General features: G+C 43.6%; 2 protein-coding genes and 1 long non-coding RNA gene across 4 annotated transcripts in view; 1 reads left to right on the top strand and 2 right to left on the bottom strand.

Moving 5' to 3' along the window:
- Positions 1–315: 315 nt before the first annotated feature.
- brms1 (BRMS1 transcriptional repressor and anoikis regulator) lies at positions 316–5053 on the bottom strand. 2 transcript variants are annotated; one of them, XM_070854648.1, is made up of 10 exons: positions 4953–5053; positions 3757–3981; positions 3569–3659; positions 3364–3491; positions 1836–1915; positions 1630–1726; positions 1034–1123; positions 840–904; positions 693–732; positions 316–586 (listed from the first exon to the last, which is right to left on the bottom strand). In XM_070854648.1, the coding sequence occupies exons 2-10, from the start codon at positions 3977–3979 to the stop codon at positions 579–581; spliced, it is 822 nt and encodes a 273-aa protein (XP_070710749.1). In that variant the 5' UTR covers positions 3980–3981; positions 4953–5053; the 3' UTR covers positions 316–578. The 2 variants fall into 2 exon arrangements, with proteins under 2 accessions (XP_070710749.1, XP_070710748.1); XM_070854647.1 differs by having other exon boundaries at positions 693–754.
- Positions 5054–8154: 3101 nt separating this feature from the next.
- ppp1r14bb (protein phosphatase 1, regulatory (inhibitor) subunit 14Bb) lies at positions 8155–27602 on the bottom strand. The gene is made up of 4 exons (XM_070854899.1): positions 27095–27602; positions 8952–9035; positions 8829–8861; positions 8155–8704 (listed from the first exon to the last, which is right to left on the bottom strand). The coding sequence occupies exons 1-4, from the start codon at positions 27293–27295 to the stop codon at positions 8636–8638; spliced, it is 387 nt and encodes a 128-aa protein (XP_070711000.1). The 5' UTR covers positions 27296–27602; the 3' UTR covers positions 8155–8635.
- Positions 23106–27859, top strand: part of LOC139222978 (uncharacterized) — a 56081-nt gene continuing 51327 nt past the window's right edge. Inside the window, exon 1 of the long non-coding RNA XR_011585947.1 lies at positions 23106–23145. This is a non-coding gene — a long non-coding RNA (uncharacterized lncRNA). The remainder of the gene's footprint in view (positions 23146–27859) is intronic.

Raw genomic sequence — 27859 nt, forward strand, 5'->3', positions numbered from 1 at the left:
TGGGTGCAACATGCCAAGATAGTTTATTTTGGATTGACTGTATGGTAGTTGGTTTTTTTTTGTATTTCTAATTGGGTTAATGTTTTAAAATTTTCCTGTCAGCTACCATTATGAATTGAACAGAGCAGATTCTCACTCTTCAGTTGGAAATGAGTGAGATGTGCTGAGCTCTGACATGTGGCATAGCCAGTCTTAATGTGCCGGTTTAAACTGACAGAGTACACACATTTTTTTTCTCACTTCATTGACTTTATCCTTGAAACCTCCACAACAGCAAAATGTCATCAAATAGGATAGATCACAAGAACATCAGAGTGTGTCACAAAAGATTAAAATTTTAATCACCAATATAAATCATTCTATAAATACATGGTTGTCATATAATTAAAAACTTATTTTAAATAGCAATAGATAACAAACAAGCAGTGGGGCGGCTGGTTGCTGGAGCCAAAGGTGAAGAAAAAAAACACACAACAGTCTGTTGGTTTCTGTCAAAGATTAGTGGACGTAGCTGTAGGAATGTGCGTGTGTTACGTTTGGTTTCTTTGCCACTGGTCTTCAGTAAGATGCTCCTATTATCACCGCTCTGCAAGACAAAATGAAAACGACTTAGAGACCAAAATCTGACAGCGAGGTGTGTGTGTGTGTGTGTGTGTGTGTGTGTGTGTGTGTGTGCAGGCAGGCTGACTCACTTTCAACTTTCTTCTTTAGTGGTGACAGCGCCGCTTTTGCCTGAAAGACACACAGAGACTAACTATATTATATATAAATATATCTGTAACCTCAGATTTGTATGGAACTGGGGGGCTACAATAGAAACTCAGCTACTCGTTTTTCACCTTCTTGATAGCAGTCCAGTCTTCAAGGATGTCGATGTCTCTCAGCATGTAGACGATGAAAGGCCCTACGAGACCAGAGGGGGGGGGTGTTAGATCGTCTGTTAATGGCTGCAGCTTAGTGTCACTGCCTGGCATGAGGCAAACAACCGTGTACAGCAGCTTTCTGAAAAGAGATGTGGGGGGGGAAGTTTTACCTGAAACCAGAGCAACTTTCTTTTTCCTCTCCGACCGTCCCAGCAGGTTCTTTCTTTTGCACTTCTTGCTCCTCATCTCATCACCCCACTCTGGAATTAAAAAACAAATTACAATATAAACAATTCAAGCAGTTATGAGGACAAGTTAAAGACTTCTAATCTTAGTTAGATATGGTTCTTATCCCTATGATGTCTTTACTGACACTAGCAGAATCCATTTTCAGCCACTGAGGAAAAACTCACTGATTTAACCTTTCCAGTTTATTTTCAATGTCATAAACCAGTGCTTACATACAAAGTCAGCTGTTGGTTACAATACAAATCCCTGAGTGTGTGTTTGTACACTTTTGCTGAGACATACAGTATTTCACTGTACAGTAGGGGCACTGCTAGCATGAGTGCATACTGTTACTCTACTACAGTCAGCTCTTAGGTAATCTCTTCAGAGTGTAGTGAATATTATCTGGTACACAGACTTTGCATAGTGTATGTAAACATAATATTCACTAAGAAAAGAGAAATTCCTGACTCAATGTGACAAATAACCATGATGACAAAGTACAGTAACACCTCTAGGTTTGACGGGTGAGCCGTACCTGAGGTGAGGTCTATATTCTGTCTGTCCTCCTCCAGTCTTCTTATCTTTTCCAGCAGTTCTGACTTCATGGCATCAAACAGCAACGTCCGCTCGCTCTGTCTCAAACAGACACACACACACACACACACACACACACACACATAAGTAGGCTAAGGTGTGGCTATGGGTGTCCCTGTGCAGTCTCACTGTATGTGTGTGCATTACCTCCAGGTGCTGCCTGGCTCCTTGTATTTCACACTCGTGCTTGTGTTTGATCACCTGCAGACACAGCTCTCTGTACACTCCTGTGGACAGAGAGGACGTTATGGACAGACAGACAGACAGACAGACAGACGCCACTGTGGAAATTTCTAGATTTCTTATGTCCTTAGTTACAGAAAAAGACGGTAACACCACGCAGCTTGTTACTCTAATACAGCTCATTTCACCTGTTTTATGATTTCCAGGTATCTGCAAGTGAGTCATTGATCATGTTTTGATGCTAGCTGTTATTTATGGTTTACGATTTCAAGCTGCCAAACACACTGTTTCCAACTGACCTGTTTAACAGCTTAAAAGCTATAAATGGACAGAATAAGAGCATATAAACAAGACATTGTTATAGGTGTAAGAATAAGAGAGTGTGTGTCCTCTGTTCATTTTAGATCATTTTCATTTAAGGATACATGGTATTTTTAAACCTGGGCCCCATATTTACATACTTCAGGTTTGAAATGACTAGTAAGTACAAAGACTTTTGGAACTGGTCTTGTGAATCGTCTCTGCCTGCAGCAGAGAATGGGTGGCGAACGAGCTACAATGGCTGTAATGTAATCCTTAGTGGCAATGCGCCGGATCAAAGCGTGTACACTAGAAGCGCTTGTTCACTGGCCGGCTCAGATTGTTATTCTAAGTGTCTGACAATGTTAGAGAGGAGAAAGGATCCCTACAGCGACAGACTTGTAGGAACCTTTTTGTTTACTACTGATAACCGTTATATCACTCAGTTCAAAGCCACCAAACTCTATTGGCAAAAACAGTCATTTTTGATGGGTGTTGCTGGTCTACTGCTGCCTCGACCAGTTAGTTTGCCTTATTGTCTGACTTTGGAGCTTTAAAGGGATAGACCGAAGACAACACAATATTTGTGTAACACACAGTAGCACAAACAAACTAACCAATCGATGCAGCATTAGACCAGCCACTCCAGTGCTTTGCAACGTAAAATTACTGTTTTTGTCAATGAAGTCTGGTGGGTTTGAAATGTGCGATACAACAGCTGTTTCTAGTTTAACAAAAACGATCTTCAAGGCCTATCTCTGCAGGAATCCTTTCTGTGATGTTGTCAGACACTTTGAAAACTAATCTGAGCCTGTCAGTGCCAAAATAAGCACTTTTAGTGGATGTACTTCAATCAAACACATTGCAACCCATTCGCTACCCATCTCCAGTGATCTACTGGTCCAGTTCCAAAGCTTTTGTACCTGTCAGTCATTTCAAACCCAAAATATGTAAAAATTGGGTCAAGGTTTAAAAATACCTAAGTTATCCTTTAAATATGTATGGGGAAACAATGCAATCACCCTCTTGGCTGTAGAGAGATCTAAATTATATTCAGCACAGCAGGTTCAGACTCCCTTCATCCTGACTGAGACATGAATGAGAATGAATGAGAAGGTTTGTTAAACAACTCCACCCAGTGGCCAAAGGTTTTGCCACGCTACCAGACCAGTTTACCTACTAGACTACTTACCAGCCACTTGTGTCCGTATCTGCATGCTGTTCTGTAGTGCCGCCAGTGGTTCTCTGTATTCTCCAGCTTTCCCCGTCAGCACCTCGTCCAGCTTCACCTTCACCTGGTTCAGCCTCTCTCGAAACAACCTGCAATTCACAGGGTGAAGTCAGCTGAATGACGGACGGAAGGAAAAAAAAACAGATGAAGAGATTATATTACTCACTTCTCTTTCAGCTCCTGAAATTGTTTTTCCAGATCCAACATCTCATCTAGACACTCTCCTCTCCTCCGCTCACAGTCTTCATCGTCCATCTCTTCACAGGGGACAGGGAGAGGGGCAGAGAGAGTGAAAAACAGCATCTTCATCTCTCCATGCGTTCAATCAGGCAACAGCTTTGCAGCAAACTTTACCTGAACTCTCCTCTTCTTCCTCCTCCTCTTCCTCCTCTTCGCTCTCCTCCAAGTCACTGTCCCTCTCCTCCGTGCTCTCCTCCATGGTCTCCTCTCCTCCCCCTCTGCCTCCCCTTTCAGTCTCTCTCGGTTGCTCCACCTCTCCGTTGGCCTCAGGGAGTTGTGACTCTCCTTCTGCCTCCATCTCCTCCTCCGGCTCCCTCACAGGGGGTTGGGCAGGCATGGCTGGTCGGCAAGCATGCAAACACACATTTTGCACTTTATTGTTAATTTGGTGAACAAGGAGTTCTCTTTTTTAAAATGTGTATATATCTTCGAGGTAAGACTGCTTTGTTACATTGATTTTTTACTAGTTTACTAGTGAACTGTGGCTCAGTGTGCAGACAGACAGGAGTTTGGATAGACTCGCACTGGGAAGCTGCAGGACGTTCAGCTACCGTGTTGCTTCTGTATCACCGTTAAGCCAGCTAGAAAAACACAGCGCTAAACCGGAAGTTACCCGATGTTGCTTGACGAAAAGCAAAAAATAGAAATCAAAATCGAAGTAATTGACCAGGCACTTTGATGAAAATTATTACAAAGTGAATATATAGTGTTTAACCACTCCAGGATGTGGCTAGAGCTATAAGTAGGGCTTTTATTTTGTTACGGTACCGGATGTCTCATTTCAGTTCGGTTAGCTTAACCACTGGTAGCTTCCGTGATGTCATTCAGTAAGCTGGTAAACGTTAAGAGCTCGGCGGCGGAATAAGACTAAAATAAAACACTCACATCTTGTCTGGAGCCCTTTATACTGACAGTCTGTTTATTTACGACCCACAAAAGATGAACCGAGATTCATTGTTGCGTTTCCTCGTCAAATTAGCGACGAATAAACCACAGTGAAGTCAAGTGCAACACTAGCTAACGACTGAACCAGAGAGCGAGAATGACTGCCTGCTCTCACACTGTCAGACTACTTAAGTTGCTTTAGTGGCATGTTTTCTCTAAACGGAATCGGCATTTGATAGTAGAGGTTGTAATCAGTGTGTAAATGTCATTAAGCATCGTCGGAGCAGCTATAACACTGACACTACCTCCCAGCTGCACACGGATTAACAAGTAACGTTATCCGTCCATACAAGCAGGAGATGCTGTTAGTGAACACACAACCGTCCGCCCGCCGGACAACACAGCGACTACAGGAGCCCGCTCACCTTCTCCCTCTGCCCGGCTGAAGAAAAGCGGAGTAAGACTTGTTATATTTCCATTTTTAAAAAAGTACTTCCTCTTCACTTCGGTCCTCAGTTCGACACTTTGCCGGACTCTACAAACCCGTAACTTCAGCCAATCAGCGGCGAGCCCCGGCGTTGGAGTGACCAATAGGGGCGACCATCCCGAACGTCGCTTGTCCAATCAAAACGCTAAAGCAGGTTGAGTGGACCAATCACAATCCAGCTTGTTGCTAGAACCCATCAGAGTTAACCAATAGACTGGACCTTGTACAAATACCGCGCATCTCCGTTTCATATAATATAATATAATATAATATAATATAATATAATATAATATAATATAATATAATATAACTGAACTTCTTCTCAACAACACGATGTGATGCAGCCATTATGCTACTGGTGTTTATGCAGGCCGTAGACTGACCCACTCCTGCTTCAGTTGCCATACTTCCACTAATCACAAGATGTCGCCAAAGTGATGCAAAATGTCTGGAGAGTCACGATACTGGTAAAATTCACACCATTTGGACAATGGGACTTTTTCATGGAAGACATTTTGGCATGCCTTTGAACCACAGGTGGAACTAATAACATTAATTATGTCAGCATTACTCATATTTTGAGCCATCGTTAACATTATCATTAAGTGCACAGATTGCACACTAACAAAATCATATTCAAAATGGATTCTCGGAAGTAAATACAAGCTAATTAACTGTTATAAAATCATAAGCAGAGAAGTCACAAATCAAATAAATAAACAAAGGCGATACGTCCATTTTACATGTTTTTATTAAAGTTGCATAAAAGTGTAACAAAATTGGGCAAAAACAAGACCTGTTGTTGATATTGCTACATTTGTTTGTTGGTTTGATCTAATCGTTGTCCAAAAAAACGCCTCCACTTCTCCAGTCTGCACGGTTTAGCTCTTGTATTTAGCCTCAATGATGATAATCAGTATATATATTTTTTGCAATTTTCCCCAACAGTAAAAAAACAGACTTCTCAATAACAGTCTAAGAAGGTATAATCCAAACCTGGATTTAGAAATGAAAATCCACTCAAATCCAGCTACTGATTGAGCTTGCCTGGTAAAATCCCACCAATCAGAACGTCTCCACGAAATGCAGACCATGCTTGACTTGGAAACCACACAAGGAAGGCAAAAGCAATCGCACCAAAATGTATCTGAATGGATTTTTGTTCAACTACATGTTAATCCAAGGCCTGGCGTCAAGAAGTGTCATGATCACAATAAAAACAGACCAGTATTCAAATGGTAAATGTAAAGAACATCGTTGTATCTAAACAAAATCACTGTATCAAGGCCTAAGTATTAAACACTCACTTCTAAAAAAAACATCAGAATATCATTTTGTTTTTCCAAAAAAAAAAAAAACAACAAAGAAAAGGAGAAGGTGCGACAGAAGATCCGAGATTCTCCATGTGCCGCAGTTCTGCTCGGTAACACACATTTTTAGCAGTGTGCGTTACCTTTTTAAAAATGAATGTCTCCCGTTTATTTGGTTTGTGTAACATAAATAATACCTAAGGCAACATCTGTTTTAAAAAAAAAAAAAAGGTGGACAGGAGGATGAAAATGGGTGGGAAGGGAGGAGGAGGGAAGGGATGCCAGGGAGAGATGACAGAGCAACGAGATGAAAATGGGCCTGTGTGTGTGTGTGTGTGTGTGTGTGTGTGTTGGCACTGAGAGAGAAAGGGACAGACAGTGGAGGTCTGCTGTCACCGCAGGTGTTAGCTATTGGCCACAGGAATCACAGCAAACGTTACTGCATCTCCTATTGGCCGATGGGCTCCGGTCTCTGATCTGATTGGCTCAGGATCAGAAACAGATGGCTTATTCTTGGAGATGATTGGCAGTTGCAGTGTGGGACCTGTCTCTCTCTCCCTCTTTCTCTCTCAGCACCAGGGTGTGTGTGTGTGTGTGTGTGTGTGCACATCTGTGTGAGAGGCAGATGTATTTGCTAATGTGTTTCCGTTTCCTTCGCCTCGAGGGTGGCCTGTGTGTGTGTGTGTGTGTGTGTGTGTGAGAAAGACAGACGAGAAGGGTGAATGCATTTAGACAGCTTCAGTGTAAAACAGAGGCCTCCCTCCCTCCATCCCTCCCTCCCGCCATCCCTCCCATTCAGATGTCTCATTGGTGGGTCTGCTGACAGGCAGAGGACAAAGTCTCTACACTGACACAGAGCTCCAAAGACATTTTCAGAGTTTCTGTGTGTGTGTGAGAGAGCTGTGAACTGACGCCTGCCAAACACAGAGAACAATGTGGCAGACAGATGAAAGAGGAGACGGTGAACAAGAGAAAAAGAGAGGGGAAATGATTTAAAAAAAACAAGGCAGCTTTGTTCGGGGTCCCCCTGTCAGTGTGTGTGTGACAAAATGCATCCAAAAAAAACAAAAACCCAAACAGGAACCAGTCCTATACTAACAATCTAATTTGTCGTACAGAACAGCAGAATATACAGGCCAGAAAAAACACTCCTATGTTGCTGTACATTATGTAGCAACACACACACGCGCACACGTAGCATTTAGCAACACACAGACGTACATGTATGTGCAGCAGCGGCCTCTGAAGAGCCTCTCTGACAGCTGCACCACGCATTTGAAGAAAGAAAAAACTTACTTTTCTCCAAAAATCTAAATCCTATTCCAGCGACCTAAGAGAACCTACTTCTGCTCTAGCCTCAAAGGAAGATTTTTAACTCGAAAATCAGTTGGACCGTATGACCACCGCAGCCAACCAGTGACTATTTTAAGGTTCAACCTCTATTTCCAGGGATCAAATTTTCCTCTAAAGATATACCATATGTTATTCTTTGTGGTCAGAGGTTCAGATTTTCTTCCCAAAATGACACAGTGCAGAGTTTTCAACAGATACACGCACACAAAAAAACAGACAGTCTTTAAATGCACCACTGTAGCAAATGCCTCGGATTAAGGAGGGGGGAGAATTATCTAAAAAGACTGCATGGACCCCCCAAAAATGTTTAAAATCATAAGAAAGTCAAGTGAATATCCCCGTGCCCTCAAACTGAACTAAAAAACATAGAATGATGGTTTGTAGCTGGATCATTTACAAGTTTACACCCCTCGTTGGTAGAGACATAAGCACTGATTAGGCCCTGCTGCAAGCTGATTGGCTGCTTCCCCCTTCATCGTTTCGCTCTTTTCTTGACACGCTCTTTCTCGGCAATCACGGGGCTCATCTCATCTCAGCTCCTCTCCTCTTCCTCCTCAGACAGACAGGGGGGGGTGGCGCGAGGGGGGACGGGGAGGAAGAGGAGTAAAGGGTGAAGGAGGAGCAGGAGTGGAAAAGGGGAGGAAGGAGAGCACCTGGATTAAGACCAATGAATCGCTTGTTGTTGTTGCCTGGTTATTACGCGCTCTTTACTTCACTTTCTCTCCTCCACTGATAGTTTTGGAGAAGGAAGTCCGCCAAACAACAAGGGAAGGTCGCATAAGCTGAAAATAAAGGCAATTTATGGGGCTGTATCCAAGCAACGAGGGAGGGAGAAAGGGATGAATCAAAGTTTAAAAAAAAAAAAAAAACGGTGGAAAGCGCGGCAGGAAGGCGAGAGGTGAGGGCTGAGCAGGAAGAGAGGGTGCAAGGGTGTGAGGGTGAGGGAGGTGGGACGCCATCATTTCTTCTGAGGCGTGGAGAGCTTCTGCATCCCTCGGATCTTGTCGAGCAGCTCTGAGATGAAGTCCTACAGGGAGACGGGAGGGACAAAACACATGAATGGGACTCAGAGACAAACAATCCACTGTGTGTAGAGGGGGGGTAAAGTGTGGAAGGACGAGGTAGTGGGGGGTAGATGGAGGGACACTCACCTCAGTAGGTTTAAAACAGTCGACCAGTAAGTCCTGCAAAGCAACAGAAGACAGTCTGAATGTGCGGTTGGTCATTCTGTGTGTCCTTACATGCTCTGACTGAGGCGGACATCTGTATCCTACCTTGACTCTGGCAGCCCGCTCAACATCACTGGGCATATCCAGCAGCTCGTCCACGTCTATCTCAAGCTCTGGGATGGCCTCCTCCTGTGTGAAACATGCACCAGGAGGAGAGAAGAGCATGTTAAGAAACACGATTCCATGTAAAAAAAAAAACAGTAAGAAGTTGGTTCTGAACAGTGTTCATGAGGATCTGGAGGTGAATCTCTTTTCAGGGACACATGGAAAGAAACCCACATCATCTTTTCTATTCTTAGTCCCTGTGTTTAGGTTGTGTGGCATTTCTGCCTGCCTGCGTGACGTGGTACCGAGACTGATGAGTGTGAGCCTGTGAACACTAGAGGGCGCTGTCCTCCCATTGCCTGACATGTTGTACATGACAGAGAGAAGAGAGGAGAGACAAAGAAACAGGCAAGAAGAAGGCTATTTTCAAATGATCTCAGATGATAAGGGTGGATGAGCTTGCATGGCTCTGCAGACGTATCCAGGCTAGCTGTTTGCCCCCGTTTCCATTCTTTATGCTAAGCTAAGCTAACCTGCTGCTGGATGAGGCCTCATTTTTAGTGTACAGATATGAAAGTGGCGTCTATCTTCTCATCTATCTGAGCAACGAAGGAAATAAACATATATCTGAAAATGTCAAACTGTTACTTTAACATCAGATAGAAGCGGCTGCATCTGATGCATCAAAAGGCTCTAATCTGCATTTATTGACATCCTTATCCATCATTCAAACATTTCAACAGAAATAAATGAAAATGCACCTTTAATTATGCAAAGCAATTATTGGCTGATACTGAAGTTTAAGAGCACACTAGCCGCTGGCCTGAAGATATGTGGCTTATTAAATAAATAAAAATGAAAAGTGGGTTCACTGTAAGTTCGTCTTTGTCTCCTTCCCTCCCTTCCTCGCTGCGCCTTCTCCCTCATGCCAATCGGTTCTTTTTTTCCGATTAATCTGTCTCTATAGAAAGTGGTCTCGTAGTCTCCCTCTCTCTCTCTGTTTCTCCATCTGTCTCAGTCAAACACACTAGCTCAGTGTGTGCTATCAAAGCGGTCCACCACTGGCATCAACACACACACACACACACACACACACACACACACACACACTCTCCGACAAGCACTCGTTTCCCCCTCTTTTGCAGCTCAATTGCTACCCTATATTCATGTCATTCTCCAGGAATCTCTCGCTCGCTCTCGTCCTCCCCCTCGGTTAGAGTTGCCCACACCAGCTGTCTCTGCACCTGCCCGACTGCCCCCTACCCCATCTCTCTCTCTCTCTAAGACACACACACACAGACTGGCACAGCATGCTGTGTGTGCACATTTGTGGGTCACATTAACCGAATGGTAGTTTCCCCCCCCAAGTGAAACCTCCTCAACATCACACACATCCTTTTTGACACACACATGGATTAAAGAATTATAAAAATGGGCATTAATAAGTCTGTGCTGGTGTGTGTGTGTGTGTGTGTGTGTGTGTATCAAGGGTGGGGTATAAGGATTTAATTCTGAGCAGGACAGCCTGTGTGTGTGAGATAGAGACTGGAGGTGACAGACAGACTTACTGTCAGCAGAGTAAATCACACACGCAGACATGCTGTAAGCATCAACGCAGACGAAAATGTGCGGAAATACTGACACACACACACACAGACACACACACACAAAAGCTGAAGCTGCAGAGGGGCAAAATTACACACTTTAAACACACTTATTCAAACACGTTCTAAACTTTACAAGCCTCGGAAGACAGACACAAAGGTGTACTTACACACACATGCTCACACTGCAGACATATTGAAGCTGTCTGTTATTTACACACACACACGCACACACACACACACCAACATATGGGCTCCACGTGCTCCTACACGCAGTAAGGAAAGCTAAGACAGAAACCCTGAGAAAGACGAGACGACAAAGGAAACTAGTAGATACAGAAACTCACTTCTTTGATTTCTGCTCAGTCTTTGGGGAATCGAGGAGGGTTTTTGTCTCCCAAACCCCAATTTCAAATTTATTTTGTTGTAGCGAGTGAAGGAAAAATAAGACTATTCTATTTTAAATGTCTCAAATCTTTTCTTGTTATACTAACAGCATGTTATTTGTACTTTGTATCTCTGTGGAACGCTCACAAGGTAAACGTAACTAAATTGCTGTTAAATGTACCTGAAAAGCATAAGCGATACACACTGGCTTCCATTTGATACAGCTCACTCGATAATGGTTTGAGAGACAAACAGTTAAATCTGCAAGGGAGGGGGGCGCCCAGAGGAAGGAAGGTAAGAGGTTAAGGAGCATATCGAGGAGAGGGAGCAGCTGAGCAGAGCAGACCGAGAGGGGGAGAGAGGAGGGAGGGAGGGATGTTGAAAAAGGCCGGAAGACAGGCTTTGGAGAGGAGACACAAAGAAAGCAGGGAATCACGAGGGAAGATTTCCAAAACAATCCCCCAGACTGACTTAGTGAACTAGTCTGGAGTCTGGAGGGGGTTTTACTGTTGGCTGCAGCTCTGATCTGGACTGAGAGGTGGCTCCAAGGTATTGACACGCTGCAGGATTGTAAACAAAGCAGTGCAGTGTGGAACAATTCACAGAGTCCTGGAGGTAAAGAGATCTGGTTTATCCTGAACCAGGAATCTTTTCAGTGCATCCGAAAGCATCTTTGGCTTTTTTATTAAGGAAGGAACTGTGCAATTTTTAGTGATGCAGCTGCGAGTAATAAGCACGGTGTTGCACCACCAGGAGCCTCCAGAACACCCTCAGTGCACTATGGCATGTATTCTTCACTTTTCTGAAGCTGCACTGCAGAAATGAGCACCGTTATGTCAGGAGATATTCCCTCATTTGGGTGTTTTGTTGACATATCTGCAGTTTGTCTGCAGATACATACAGTAGGTGTTCATAGGTGTTCACTTGGGGGGGGGGCTGTATCATGAATCACTGGAAAAATAATTTTTTATGTATCAGTCAGCGTCAGATAGTTAAAGGTTTAAAATAGGACTTCTAACCAGACGAGCAGCCGTATGAACCATAGTTGTAAGCAAATTAAATGTGTTAATCTTCTTTCATTTGCCAACAGATGCCTTTACGCTCTTGTTCTGTTAATGCAGCTCAGGATTGTATTAGGCAACTATTTGAGCACTGAACCTTTTAAGACCCAGCGAGATAATGATTGTCGCCTTTTGCCACAAAAACAGTCCACACACTGTTAATGAGCTCAGCAAATTATAAAAGCTGCATTTTGGTCAGGTAGACTTTATATGGGGCTAATTTCTTTTCTTTTTTGCACAGATTTGATGTACTTTATTATGAAACCAGGTAAAAGTAAAGTAGTTTGTTAATCATATGACAAAAAAGCAGCCAAATAATCCATTTATTTTCCAATGTAAGTACTCCCGCTCTTATTTAAAGCCTTTATTGTAAAGAGAAAAATGTTTCCAGCACCATTTTCAGTTGAACTGGAATTACACATCACAAAAAACCTTTAGTCTGAACCACCGGCATCACCCGAGGAACAGAGTGATGCTGGAGAGCGACACACAGACCCATTTTATGCATTTTTTTTACTTTTAATTATGGTTGTCCTGACAAGGCTTGCAAATATGATTCACGCACCACCACAATGAGGCCGAGACAGGCAGCGAGCAACAGACAGACACACTGTCTGTCTGGAGGCTGCATGCAGAACGGAGCAGAATCAGATGTGACAGTATGAGAGCGAGCTTGAGTGTGTGTGTGTTTGTGCGTGTGTGTGTGTAGGTCGTAGTACTATTCCTCTCACAGGGGGATGTGTAGCGGCTACAGGCTTGGACAGATCAAATGCCAGATACAGCTAGCTCACCGGAAAAACAGAAACCACACAAACACACACACACACACACACACACACACACACACACACACACACACACACACACACACACAAGTAGGTCAGCGCCCTTGTATTGCAACAAAAAGGCCTATCATGGCTACTGTAGAATATCTCTGAAAAGGGAAGTGATGAGAAAGAGCAATGAGACAAAGTCAGAGCTTCTCCGGGGAAGTTTTATCAGAGACTTGACTCAATTTATAAAAAAAACACAACATTGTGTATCAACAGTTTTTATTTCAGACTGACTTGATTTCACAGTACTCTAACTGACCTCAAATCTGATTAAAACTTCCAGTGCTGCCACTGTGATTTACTTGTGGCTATTAACAGCGGAGACACACATAATGTAGTTGCAGGCTGCACACGGTGAAAGAGGAGGAGATGTGAGGGGGAAAAAAATCTGCATACACACACACACATGGATAACAGAATGACAGCACAGTTTCATATTGAGGGTAATAAGGTGGAAATAAGCCTTATCAGTGAGGGAAGCTTCATGTGTAAGTAGGTCACAGAGGCCACCTACAAGGATTACACAGCATGTCTCTTCCAGTGATAACACGCTACATGACTGACTCCTGTGATAGAATCTATGTAAACTGTGTGTGTGTGAACTGGTGAGTGCAAGAAAAATGGCCAGAGAGAGAGAGAGAGCACATAGAAGAGAGTAATTCAAACATAAAGTACTACACAGTGGTGATGAATTGCTTTTGCTTTCCTGCTGCCTCGGTAACAAACCTGGATATAAAAAGACTTCGGGATGGCCACTCGCCCACTTTGCTACAAAGACAAGAACAATGTTTTGGCCGCATTCGGTGGAGGCAGAGGGAAGTGATGGCGGAAGGAGGAAGAGGAAGAAGTAGGAAAAGTAGGCCACGTGGCGCTAAACAATATAACCATTCACTCCCATTTCGGCGTGTGTGCGCTTAATTTGACTGAATAAACCTGATTACTTCGTACTAAATCTTATGTTCTTTCCCCTTTGGTTTAATAGCTGTGGAGAGATGTGGGAGATTGTCACGTGATTTGCATGCACACACAGAACAAATTCTAATACGCGACACAATGTGCCTCTCCCTTCCTATTGTGTGTTTAAAAAGTGTTTAAATGTGTGTTTGCATTGCATAGAAGGTGAGGAGGTGTGTGTGTGTATGTGTGAGCTCCATTAAAATTATTACCCCAGCCTGGTTGGCTTGGCGCGGTGACACAGGTACAAAAAATGTGTGTGTGTGTGTGTGTTATGTTGACAATGACAAGTTACACACACACATAACCACCCTGCAGGTACCGTCAGCACAGGCATAGCTGAGATTATTTGACTGTGAGTGTGTGTTTCGGTTCTCACAGCTGAGAGAACATTGCGTCCATGCTACAATTTTACAGCTCCACATCGCTAACACCTGCACCAGGAGAATGGTGCTGGTGCTGTTTGGATCAGCTGGTCTATGTACTCAGAGCGAAAGGTCTGAAGACAAAGCATCTGCTTATTATCATTATCACCCTATTTACACTCAACAAAGAATCTTTAATGGAGGGAACGAGATTGTGCTTTAATCATCTTTCTATATTGGATCAAATCAAAAAGGCCTGAGCAACAAATCATTCAGCGCCTAGTTTATACTCAAAGCTATTAGTTAGGTGCGATCGGGAAAAGGGATTATTGGTGCAAGTCGTCCACTGAGGTGTGCTGAAGGACAGGGCGAGGGGAAATAACTGAAGAGATGAGTGCAGGGATGGAAAAACAGGAGCGTGGCTTCAGGCCAATGAAAAAGCTCTGTTGAAAGAACAGAACATTATGATGAAATTTGAAATCCAGGTTAAAAAAAAAAAAAAAGAGGTAAAACAAAGTGATGAATAAAAACGAAGAGATAACAGACTCCATACACTACTATGATAAGTATGATTGTGTTTAACCCACAACAAAAACTGAATCCTGTATTGCTCAAGTTCAGGACAGCGGTGTCCTCAGGATGAGACACGCTTCTGCAAATATTCACATAATTCACACATCGTACACATGTGCAGGCCTGTTTATTAAATAAACACAGTCAAGCCAACACCAATCACTAAAACGTAGAAACTTAAAAGTGTTAGACGTCCTTCCAGAACAAGCTACTGTGATTTGGAAAACTCCACAATTACGCCTAATGGAAGAGTCATGCTGGTAGATAATGTGCAAATGCCTGCAGGCTACTGCTGTGCACGGTCACGGACGTGCCGTTATGACTAAGTGTCCGATTTTGACACCAGAGGGGCACTACAATAGTTGCCGGACCCAAATATTTTAAGTTGAAAGCTAAAAAGATGCCTTGAGGTGATAATTCAAGTCACCCTTGTGACTGATCTTGTAATTTGGTCTACTGTCATCTGATTAACACACACACACACACACACACACACACCCAGAGGCTGAGACCAGCATGGAGGTAGTGGAAAAATACTGTGCTGGAACCTGCTTCCTGTCATGCTCTCCCCCCCAGTCTCTTTATCTTTATGTCTCCTTCGATGCCCTTCCTCCCTGGTTGGCATCACCACTCTGTGCAGCTCGTATAAATCACCCTCAGTGCGTCTGTAATAGGGCACTTCATAGGGCTCAGGCCACCTTGCTCCGGGCATGATACCACTTACGAGAGACGATACAGGAGAGAGGGCGTCACAGAGGGGTCAACGGGGGTGTAGGGATTAGGGATGCATTGTGTCAGTCATCGCCTGCTGCTTTCCATCTTCTTTCTGTCTCCCTCTGTCTCACGCGAGTGCTTATCAGGAATCTGCAGCTCTCTCAGTAACAGACAGTGCTCGCTCGCCTCTCTGACACATTTTCTTCTTCCAAGAACCAGTTTGGGTCTCAAAGTGTGACCCTAGAAAATAAAGCTCTTTTTAAAAAAACATAAAAAGGTCTCTAATGTTCCCCTTTACACTGAAGGGGTTAAAACACCAGCGCACTCAGCTACTTCCTGTCTGGACACGTGACCTTGGGGGATTGCAGAGGAGGGGGAGGTTGAAGATATCTGTGGGAAGTGGCTGGCTGAGTGTGTGTTTGTGAGGATGTGTGTGTGTGTGTCAGTGTGTGTGTTAAGAAAAACATTTTAAGAGGGCAGAGTTGACAGAGTGACATTAGTATTACTAGTGTGTATCTGCATGTGTGTGTGTGTATGTGTGTGTGTGCCCACAATTAATCTAAGTGGTGATTGACTGCTGCAATGAATATGTGGCTTCACACACACACACACACACACACAGAAACCACAACAATCCATAATCAATACAATGCAATGTACTTAATCCAGTCTGGAGTGTGCATGTGGCATCTTGTGTGTGTGTGTGTGCTTATGTGCACTTTTCATGTGCGTGCATGTGTGTGTGGTCGATCTTCATCTCTATTGCACGTCTAATCAGTTGGATGTACTTCCTCCCAGGAAGAATATGATGTCCTGTTTTGAATCATATGAAAAACAGAGAGAAAGAGCCGCAGGCAAGATGGCTGAACTGCGCCAACCTCTTTATAGACTGCTTACAGTCAGATTAGGAACTATAATTTCATCGTTCTGTCAGCCACACTGCAGCTTACAGTAAGGGTTTACATTTCCAAGATTGTGCTCTTTCTTGTAACAAATGTCCTCATACAAACCAACTTAACAATGCATCTCTGCATGCACCTCCGTGGACGTGGGAACAAAACAGTATGCACCCATCATGCCGCACATCCGACCAGAGCCTCCGTGTGTTTTGACTGTGCAGCCCTGTCAGCCTTCCTGCTATCTCCCCAGAGAGATAAGTTAATATGCAAACGGCTCTGCCATGTAAAGTTAAAGGGAACCAGAGCCTCCAGAGTCTGGTGATAGTGATGTGGGCATGCTATTGTATCCCAGCCCTGTGTGGGTTGCTTCAGAGGAGAAAGCCAGACCAGGCAGGCTCCGAGCACACAGAACGGATCTTCATGTGATGCCAGGAAACATTCATCACTATAATTAGGACGCAAGCTAAGTAGTTTTGGTAGTTCTTGCACTGCAATTAGGTGACAATAGCATATATATATAGCATTAGTAGAGTCGACAGACTCAGTAATATAGAGTAAAGTGATACCTTGGAATGGCTAGCTGAACCTAGAGCTACTGATAGACATGGACTGGCCTGGTTGCACCCAGAGTGCACACACACACACACACACACACACAAACACACACTGCCAAAAATCTATTTGGAGAGTTAAAATGTAGAATGTCACTCACTTTGACCCCCCAAAAACCTGCCCATAGTCATAGCTGCTTGTGGTACGGTTGAATGATTCACACATCAGCTTGTTTGGCCTGACTCAACGGTTCAGTGGTTTCTGTGTGTTGACTGGATGTGTCTTTGCTGCGGCCTCTCCGGGAAAACACTCTGCTCGTCCCTCAGGGTCACCACCAGCCTCGGGAAGACTTGTGCTGGCAACCCTACGGTGCTGCCAACGCTGGAGCTCTGCCGCTGTATCGCGCTTACTGACTATGACATGAGGGCAACAGTTTGCTACTGGCGCTGCCAACTACACTGTTTTCATTGGCTGATTCCATCCAAAATTTAAAGAGAAAACTGGCAAAATTATCATTTGTCTGTTTTAAATCTTTGTCCATTTGCTACTGTTTAACCAGAATGTAAAGACAGGGTCACTGGTGTGTTTGACAGGTGTTTTAGGGGAGGGGTGGGGCAGAAACAACTCAAAACTGTAAAATCACCCAAGAATAAGAGGAGCATTTCTGCCAAGTCTTGTAATGTTGCACAAAAATTCTAAAATGTAATTAATTTCTATCCGCTTGGCAAATGCAAATACAGTAAAAACAACATAAAGAGTATGTCAGGTGGCAGAGGAAGGCGACAGAAGATCTACAACCGACATTTGGCTGCCAACTTTTAACCTTTGCTTTCAATTTTCACTTATACATTAAAATACTTGGACGGAGACCCAGCTTCTACCGTTCTTTCCTCCCTCGCTCACACAAAGACCATCCATCTCTCTCTTCAGCCCACTCTAATTACAAAATCCCTAATGCATCCATCTGAAATATGCGAACGAGACAGCATCTCAAGTGCCCACTTTCACCCTCCACCTCCACTCTCCGTCTCCTCTTGAGTCTGTCATTCCTGCGGCAGAGAACAGAGGACCGATCTGTGGAGGGGATCGTGATGCTCCACAAATTCATATGCGGGCCGATATCGACGTGTGCGAGCGTGTGCACGCATCTTAGGAACACTGGGAAAAATAGCCTGAGGTGTTTTGGCAAATAGAGTTTTCCTTTTCCTCCGTCTTTCTTCCATCAATTCCTAATTACCACGGGACCGAACGAGAAAACAATTTTAAAAACTCAGAAACAATTTTACACACACACACACACACACACGCCCCTCTGCTACAAGCCAGATGAGTCATAACTGGTACAACTGGATTGAAAGAAGAGATTATGGGCAGATTAAAATAAGAATGCATACAAACAAGGATTATAACAGATTATCATTATGTCACTCTTGGCAAGTACTTCTAACACGACCAAAGACCAACATTCTCTCTCCACGTCGTTTATTCTGGCAGTTATAGGCAGGAGTGGAGTTTGGCAAACCAACAAGGTCAATCAGGTTCCATTTGGATGTTTTTTTCCATTCGTTTTCAGCCTCTTTGCCACAGAAACGTCCGCATTTATTTGCGGAGCCTTTTAATTCGTTCTGCCATTATTGAGAGGATTAGAGGAAAAAGGGATTAGAGAACATTATAAGTCTTTCATGCGGATCAATCACCAACATGGCCTCTGACTTTCTGAACACTGGCAGCATATTGGGTAATCTGATAAATTAATGCTTTGCTTCAGTTCTATATTCAGTCCAAACCAGTTGCAGGATAAAAACACACAATGTGGGAGACGCCAGCAGATTAAGGCAGAGACCTGATGAGGCACTTTTTCTGAATGATCCCTCTGTTTCACCCACTGTTTATCAATCCATTTCTACTATTATATCTCCTATATTAGTTTCTTACAGGTTGTCTGTTTGTAACTACATGCTTTTGTCCTGAGCGAGAATATACTCTGGGCCTTAAAACACGACACAACCTTTAAAAGTACACCCTGAAATCCAACATCTGCTTCCTCTCTCCTCAGCAGCTACATTAATCAGTAACATGTTAAAGATTAAATGTGAAACTTTAGGTAGGAATGAGTAAAACGGGGAAAAAAACGAGCTGTTTCACTTGTTTTTCTGGACTTTATCTTTATTTAGAAGGTGGACAGCAGACGGCGGTTATATCATTAATGTGTTTCAGGAATTTCTTCTTTTAGCCGCCTGGTGATTCAATTACTCTCCTCTGAGGTTTGTTCACTTGCAGGATTAAACAGTTTTAATGTGTTTTGTGGCAGAAATCAACTGTAAGCAGATTAAAGTGATAATCCACCCAAAATCTTTTTGAACATAAAAACACACCTCCCCTGTAGGCATGAACGGCAACTGGACAGGAAGTTTCTGTTGACATTTTGGCCGCTTTTTTCTGCCTGGATACTTTTCAACTTATTGGGAGGGAATCAAGCCGACTGCAGTCGTTATGTTACGGGATCCGTGACAGATTTTCTAATATGGAACAGGGACAAGAGGTGATGGACTCATGCTGTTTTGTTCATTCAATGGTCTTAATTCCAACATTATGAGAGTACGTGAGAGACACTGACTCCCTTCCTGATGAATCACTAACTTGTTCTCACCTCTGTTAATAAACTCTTTGCCCAAATATGGTCAGCTGTTCCTTCCTGCTCAGGGACTAAATACAAATTGCAGAAAGAAACTTGGGCCTCAAAGCAAAGATCACACATGCAGCACACGTGTAGTTTCAAAATGTAAAAGGAAACGACTATCTGTGTTATTTATGACTCGCTACTGAAAGTGACTGGTAACATTATTCCTCCGCCTCATCTGCCAGTTTGTCCGTTTGCCTCCCAGCTCTCTGTCCATCTGTCCGCACATCTTTCATCCATCCATTCCTCCCAAAACGCCATTTCAACCATTTTCCCTGACAAGCACAAGAATCCTGTCACATGACTTCTTCTGCACCGTGATACCACGAAAGCTTAAGTTGGGTTTCACTCAGCGGTGACATCATGGAGGATATATGAAGCCAGCACGGCACCGGTGGCCTAACCTGGCAAACTCTCTCTCAGTGGCTGTCTGCCTGTTTAGAAGGACATCAGGTCAGCGAGCACAGCGCCACAGCTCCGAACAGTCTGCTCAGTCTATTACTACCTGCTGAAAGCTACAGCTATTTCATATTAAAAATCACATCCTGAGTTTGACGCCATCCATCAACTTCTCTCAATATTAACAGGGAAGACAGTCTGTTAATGCCGCACAACAAGTACAAAACCTATTATACGCACAACACAATCAGAGACAGTGAATAAAGCCATTCACTGACATATACGCTCCTGCAGTTAACCAGCAGCTCAACTGGCATCTGCTCTAATGCTTCTCCTGGGACTAAAATACACTCCTGAGTGGATCTGTGTTGCCTCATTCAACCTGCAGGCAGTTGGCATCAACTGTCCGTTTCATTGTTTAAATATGGAGGCCAGAAAAGACACATCAACAAAACCTCATATTCATCTCTCATTTAAAAAGCACTATTACACCAACAACACCCTGGAGTCACATGCGGCAGCAACACTGGCCTGAGTACCAAACTGCATCACTATTATACCCACTTTTAAAAGCCTCCTTGGGGGGGCTAAAGCTCTAATAAAGCAGCAATCAGAAGCACATGTACAGTCTGCAAATGCATAAATCAGAAAGTAGACAATAAATAGCACTTTTGTCAGTCTTGTGCTTGTCTGAAACAAACATTGTAGAACATTCAAAACCACAAGCAGTGGAGCAAAGGAGTACTTCAGCACATCACAGTCATTATGTTTATGGAAGCACAAGATATTAATAGCTTAAGCGTTCACCATTTAATGTGAGCACACAGTATACACAGCTGTTTAGCAGGAGGATAGAATATATAGCAGCCTTTCAACTTCGTTAACTGTCTCATGACATTAAACTAGTTACAGCTCGCCATTAGAGTTGCTGCAGGCGGCCGGGTTTCGTAATCGCGCTCCCAATGTGCCCTCCTTGGCTTGTGATCATCGAGGTAAAATGGTTTTGCTTGAAGCTTTTCCACTTGGCTGACAGCCTAACCTATGTGACAGAGGATGGAATGACAGGCTCGTCAGGCTCAGCTAGTGCGGAAACATGATACCGGGGGTTTTACATGGTGGAAAGGTGTCAGACAATCAGTGTGTACGGGCTGCACTGGCTGACACATGGCACAGGGCACGCCAAGGATAACAACAAATAGCAAACAAACATGGATGCATGTGTTCTATCCACTAGGGTTGTCCATCAACTGCAAGAAGACAAAGTTGTATTTACATTAATTTTTATAACACATTGCTCCATAGTGCTACTAGTGCTTCACAGGGTACCTTTAAGTCAAATATACTTAAATATACTCACAATACGTGAATGGTTATCTATTAGAATCAATTAGGAGTGACTGATGGTGAAACAAGTGTGTGTTTGTGTGGATCAACAGGTGTGTGCAACGATTGTACATTGTTCTTTTGGGTGAAAGTGGCGTCTTAATATTTTCCTATGTACTGCATGTTTGTCTCTCTCCTTTTATCCCGCACACACTTCCTGTAACTACATGCATAAACATTCCCCCGTGTGACTCACATCCCTCATTCTCTCTCTCCCTACATCCCTCTCTTTCTTCATCCATGCCTTCTCCTCGCTTGGCATTCTTTACTTCCTTCCGATCTTACTCTCACACACACACACACACACACACCAACCAAAACACACGCCTAGATTCCCTCACTCACAATATTCTTGGCAGCCCTCTTCCTCCCTAACTTGGATGATTTATTCAGTCAGTGGCTTAAAAAACGCTCACATGGTCAGTCAGTCGGTCAGGCTACAGTACATGCTGACTCACTCTCAATCAGACGAGAAAAGAGCTGTGTGTCTCACATGTAGGACCACATGTAACCTATTAATACGATGTGTGCGTGTCCATGTCTGTGTGTGTGTGTGTTTGTGTGTGTGCTGGTATGGGGGGTGTTTACAAAGACACACTGGAGTCTTTCACTCTTGCTGTGTAACAACCACTCTTTGTAGTCACCCTCTTACGCACACTGAGTGAAACAGGGTAATGCTGATTGGTATTCAGTCCTTTAAGTGTAGGGTTTAAGCCAATGTTGACTACTCCGTATGTGTGTCCTTTTACATTGTTGCAGTGACTAAAGGAGGTCAACTTAATCCATGACTGACAAAGCTATGAAATTACAGCTGTTCCTACAGTTAGGCCTCCACTAACACACTTCCATCTGAGCGACTTCCTTGCACAGACCATTCAACACCATGCTGTGTTTTTATTGGCCCGACTGTAACCATCACTTGTTTATATTGTCTGCTGTTAGCACAGTTAGAGTGAAAATGAGGCAACATAATTAGGAAATAATCCATTTACAAACTTCCCCATGGGGACAACATACATCCAGAAGTGCTGTTGTACTGAATGAGACTTTTATTTTGAAGGATACAGATTAAGACTCCCACGGTTATATTTCCTGCATCTTGTGAAGTGACGTTGATGTGTTTTATTTACTAGTTTTATTTATTTTTTTACATAAATCTGTTAAATTGAAGAGAAATATGTCGATCTCTAAAATTTCAATGATGCTCACAGACACATCGATTTGCAGTGTAAAGAAATAACAAGCAGGACAACTAAGGTTAAAAACTACTTTGCAGTGGATTTACGCTCTGATGGATTGTCTGGCTTGTATGTGGGGAATCCCTGAGTCATGTCAGACCTTCTAAGCTGCGAAAATGTCTGTTCTAACTGTACAATAAAAGCAGCATACAACGTAGTTCCCTGCTCCACAATGCCTTCAACCCAAGGTGACAGGAAGTCATTTTGTTCATTTATTCAGCTGTCAGAAGTCATTGGATTGTTTTCGGTGCCTGATCCAGTGCTGCTGTGTCACTGCCATTATATTACTTTCTTTATTCTCCCTTAAGTTTATATCATAACACAGGACACAAACATTTTCCCCCTCTCTGACATGCCTGTCGACTCCTACTACTTTTTCCTTCTCCTCTTGCCATCCCCTCTAGCTTTTTTTTCCCTTCTCTTCCCCCGTTTATTGCATTCCTGTGCACCAATCCTGCCTCTGTTCTCACTCGTATCCCCATCTGTGTTTATGTGTGTGCATGTGTGTGTGTGTGTGTGTGTGTGTGTGTGTGTGTGCATGTGTGTGTGTGTGTGTGTGTGGCCACGTAGGACCCTAGAGTTTGGGGATTGGTCCGCCCCCTCGCCTCACTGTTAACTATGTAGCTACTGGTCAACTCCAGCAGAAAATACAGCAAACTGAGAGAAAATAAGTCTTTATGGCCAATTAAACATTTAACAGCACAGTTACCATGGAAATGATACCAACGCTGGAGTGAAATTTGATCATTTTAACTTGAAGTGGAGTTGTGGACTGTGTGAGTGTAGCCCCCACTTCTCTTTTACCCCAGAGTAAGCTCAAATTCACTTAGCACCCTATATACAGAGCCATTAATAGACTGGAGGCTCAATAACAACAAAAGGAAATGAACACAATTTAAAGGAGCATCTATCCTCAAAGAAAGACTCCCTGATTTAGTTATGTGCCCAATAACCCGCTTAAATCTGAGCATTTCCTGCTGGTTTAGGATTTATGTTTTTAAACCAACACAGTTTACAGTTGGTTTTAGAATATAAACTGTGAGATGGGCAGGAATTGTGGGATTTGGAGGCTATTCTATGGATATTCAACAATATGGGTACTAAAACAATACATTTTTCATACAATTAAATTGTGAATGGTTGGGTTGGTTAAGTTTGTATTTGTACTACAATTGGCAGAAGCCAATTTTAGCTAATTATTTACACTTTAATCAATTACCTTTACATAACTATTTACACTTTTATCTGTTTCCTTTAGCTAACTGTTTCAACAGTTTGTTACTTTTACCTAAATATTTCAACCATTTACCTATTTCACTACTTTTCACTAATTATTTGATTTTTTCTATTTTAAGTAACTTTTTAGACTCATCTGCTAACTAAAGCTCTGTCACACTGCCTGACAACTGCAGAAGTACCCCTGGGGTACAAGAAACCCTGGTTGGGATCACTGCTCTGTTGGACAGCTCAACAAAACCAAACCAAATGCCACATTACCATCAGCTGCAGGTATTCACTGAAGCTAATACAATGACTGAAAGGTTCTAATTATAATCTTGCTCTGAGGGAAAAATAATGAAAGCCAGGGCTTTTGAAGGAATTTCACCAAGCTTTCTTCTCTAAACGGTCACAATCTTTTTTTTTTTATTCCATGGCATGGTTAACCAACATAAACATTTAACAAGCCTTGTTGCCATGGAATCATACTATAGTTCGGCTCCTCACTATTACCCATAGCAACTCTGACTGATAGGCTGACTAAGTGGCTGGGTGTATATCTGAAAAGCTGGCTGGCAGAAATGACTGGCTGACTGCTTGTGGCATGTTTAAAGGGATTATATGAATGGAGAAAATAGCTCATTATGAATTCCCTGTTGAACAAACTCCATGTGGGTTTATTAATAGTAGAAATGTGCATCCAAGAGAGGGGAGGAATAAAGGGAGACATGAAATAATGAAGGGTGAAAAATAAAAATATGGATTATGACATGAGTCGAAGCAGGAAGACAGGCAGGAAAATGAGTGAAGTATAAAGCAAAGGGAGGCTGAGAGGGAAAACAAGGAGTAAGATCCAAGGCCACATGCTCCATTCCTTTTGTCAGTGAGCAGGGCTCTCCCAGCACCCTCTCTGCGCCCTGACCGACTAAAGCTGCCTCTCCAGTCACACTGTTTAGTAGCACGTGCTCCACATTTCGCTGTCTAAATGAGCCCAATGTGTCTCCATCAGTGAACCCACTGTAAATTAATTTCTTTGTTGTCTAACAGCCCGGGCAGAGACGGGATCGGGACAATGAAAACGGGGGGGAACCACTGTGGATGAAAGCAAAAAAAAAAAAATAGGCACCATCATTGGAGATGAATGTGAGATGTGCGTCCAAAAATGTGACCTAAATCTTTATTATCCCATTTACGTTGATTATAAGCTGATATACCTGTAATCTGACAACAATAAATCCTTACAATCCAGGTCTCACTCTCACCTCGACGCCTTTTTGGACTCTTTCTTTGCTCGGCTATAAAGCAGACTAACAATGAAGCATCTATGTATTAAAACATGCATGACTGAAAGACTGAGTTGATTAGTGAATGACTGAATTAATTTATCCTTGAAAGCCTGCACTGTCTGCTATCAATCACTCGGCTCCTGCAGCACACAATGAATTAAAAATAAGATCATTTTTATAATCCCAAACAGGTTCTGAAATGATCTGGATGTGAATCACCACTTTGTCTTCTGGTGTTTTAGAAAAGGTCATCCTAGAACACAGCACTGAAAAGATTGTACTCATACTTTTTGACTCTGTGAGGCTTTAATGCACAGCATATTAATCCATTATTGGCAGACAATCAAAGCGCATTGATTTTAAAATCCTCTCAAGGCTATTTAATCACCTCTGCTGGCATGCGAGTCTCTGTAGTGTCTCTGCTCCTTTATTACTACCCACACCTCATGGGATATCCCTGTGATGGCCATTCAAATCTCACCGACGGTGGGATACAAACAGAAATACCAGATAGAGAACAATGTGGTTGTCACACCAGCTGATAATGGAGGCATCAATTCTCAACCTGCCTTGGAAGAATGTCTGATTACAGTTAGCTACAGTTTGTCAGCAGGTTGGATTTTGGACTTCCAGGTTTACATATGGAGGCAGCCAGACCCCCTGAGGAGCCTCTGTTGTTAATGGCCAACCTGTCTGCAACAAGACCACAGCTCCACCATTATAGCAGCAGACAGCCCCTTCCTTTGTATGTCTGTGTGCCTCAGAGGAGGGTGAAGATGAAGAAAAGTTTTGATCGTGAAGTTGCAGGACAGGGCTGTGGGAAGCAGCCTCTCTGTGCTCTAAACACCACCCTAACCTGGCGTAAGCATGCGTCATTGTGCTTCTAGCAACCAGCATCCTGGCTTTTCTCTCCACTAACCTACTAGGAATTCTCCAAACCTGTTAAGTCGTTATATTCATCACGCTAGGAATAGAATGTGGGTCAATGCCAGCTCAGTAGAGTCCACATGAGCTTACCGACTACTGACGCCAGCAGCCACACCACAGCTGCCTCTAGGCCACGTTATAGCCGCACGGCTGTCACCGCGGCCGAGGGTTTGATGTGAGATCATGCACAGGGGCTCTAAAGTTAAGCCGCCACCGTTATGCACAGTCATCACTACAGTCAGGGAGTTCATTATAAGGGGCGCCCTGATGAGATTTATGACTGGACCCCCCCCCCCACACACACACACACACACACACAGACACAGACTCATCAGAATCACCTCATTTGTCTCTTGTTTGCCCCCCACTTCCTCCAACATGTTGCTCTACTTAAAACTGCAATTAGAGGGGGTAAGAAAAGGAGGGAGGGGGCACGCAACATGGGGCCCAACCTTCAGAAACCAAAGACACAACCACACAAAAAGTCTATTTCTCTTCATTTCTATGTTGGATTATTCCTGTTAAACATCACTAACTTATCTCTGCACCCCAACAGCTCTCAAAAATCACCTAATTAATGTATTTGACGCCTAAAGAATGATAATAGTGATAATTTCCTTTCATGCTGGAGTAAATGAATTCACAGGTGTGCTTTAAAACAGCTTCAGCCAATCAGAGGAGAGAGCAGGGGCTGTCTATTTCACGATCAGGCTATAAAGCTGCATCAGCTACATTTAGCCTACCTGTGACTGGCGGCTGAAGTTTAAACACAATGTCTTCATCCATGATTGTATGAACGCCTGACAGGATTTCTTGTCATGGTCACACTCTCCCCTGACTCTCCGTCTTCATTACCTCATCCACATGCATATGGCCCACATACTAAAGGCTACACAAGAAGCGGGGCTAGGCCAAAAGCAGCCACAAAGGGCCTCTTAATGTTTCTTTATCAACAGTTTGGACAGACAGACGGACTTATTGGGGTGTACCGAGGAGCCCAATTACTTATCAGAGGCGCCTGATCGATAGGTTCGATCGGTTTGGAGGCCGGTTATTGTTCGGGTCTTTACCTCACAGTCGTAGAGGTCCGTTAGCTGGTCGATAATCCACTCCTCCAGGTTCAGTCTCTTCCTCAGCTCCTTACGGTCGTATTTGACGGTAACGCGTCCCTGCTTCCGAACGGGTGTCTCCGGTTCCTCCGTGGTGCCGGCCGGCGTCTGGAAATATACCCGGGGTTGCGGGCTCGTCTCCGGGCTTGTTACAGCAGCCATGGTCGCTCGGTTTGGGATATTTAAAAAAAAAATCCCTCCCGGAGGTGCAGAAGTGAGAAAGGGGCGACGGGTGGGAGGCGAAGCGGCGTGAGGACGTGCGGCTGTTCGCTTTTCCGCACTGAGAAAATCCCGGCTGATAAACGTGTGACTTGAAATCCCCCGAAGACACAGCGTTGGACCTGATGCTTTTGTTGTCCAGGATCGCTCAGAGGGACGCTGGCGGCTTCCACCAAACAAACGGGGCCCGGTTACGCAGAAACGTAAAGAGTAACCGGCTTATTGGGCTATTTACAGCATGCAAAGTGTGCTTATATAAAAAGAGAGGGCAGCAAGCAGAGCCGGCCTCAACTCTTCATTCAGTACAAAGAGAAATCACACGTCTCTCTCTCTCTCTCTCTCTCTCTCTCTCTTTCTCTCTCCCCCCACGAGAGGTGCGTGCGCGCTCCGCCTGGAGTCGAGCGCATCCGACGTCGCGCGACTGAAAAAAAGGAAAACAAGAAACAACTTTGAAAACCAGCCCCCCCCCTTTTTTTTTTAAACATTAGGTTAGTTTTCACCTACACG

Source organism: Pempheris klunzingeri, chromosome 23 (genome assembly GCF_042242105.1).
Source record: "Pempheris klunzingeri isolate RE-2024b chromosome 23, fPemKlu1.hap1, whole genome shotgun sequence".
NCBI classification, from domain to species: Eukaryota; Metazoa; Chordata; class Actinopteri; order Acropomatiformes; family Pempheridae; genus Pempheris; species Pempheris klunzingeri.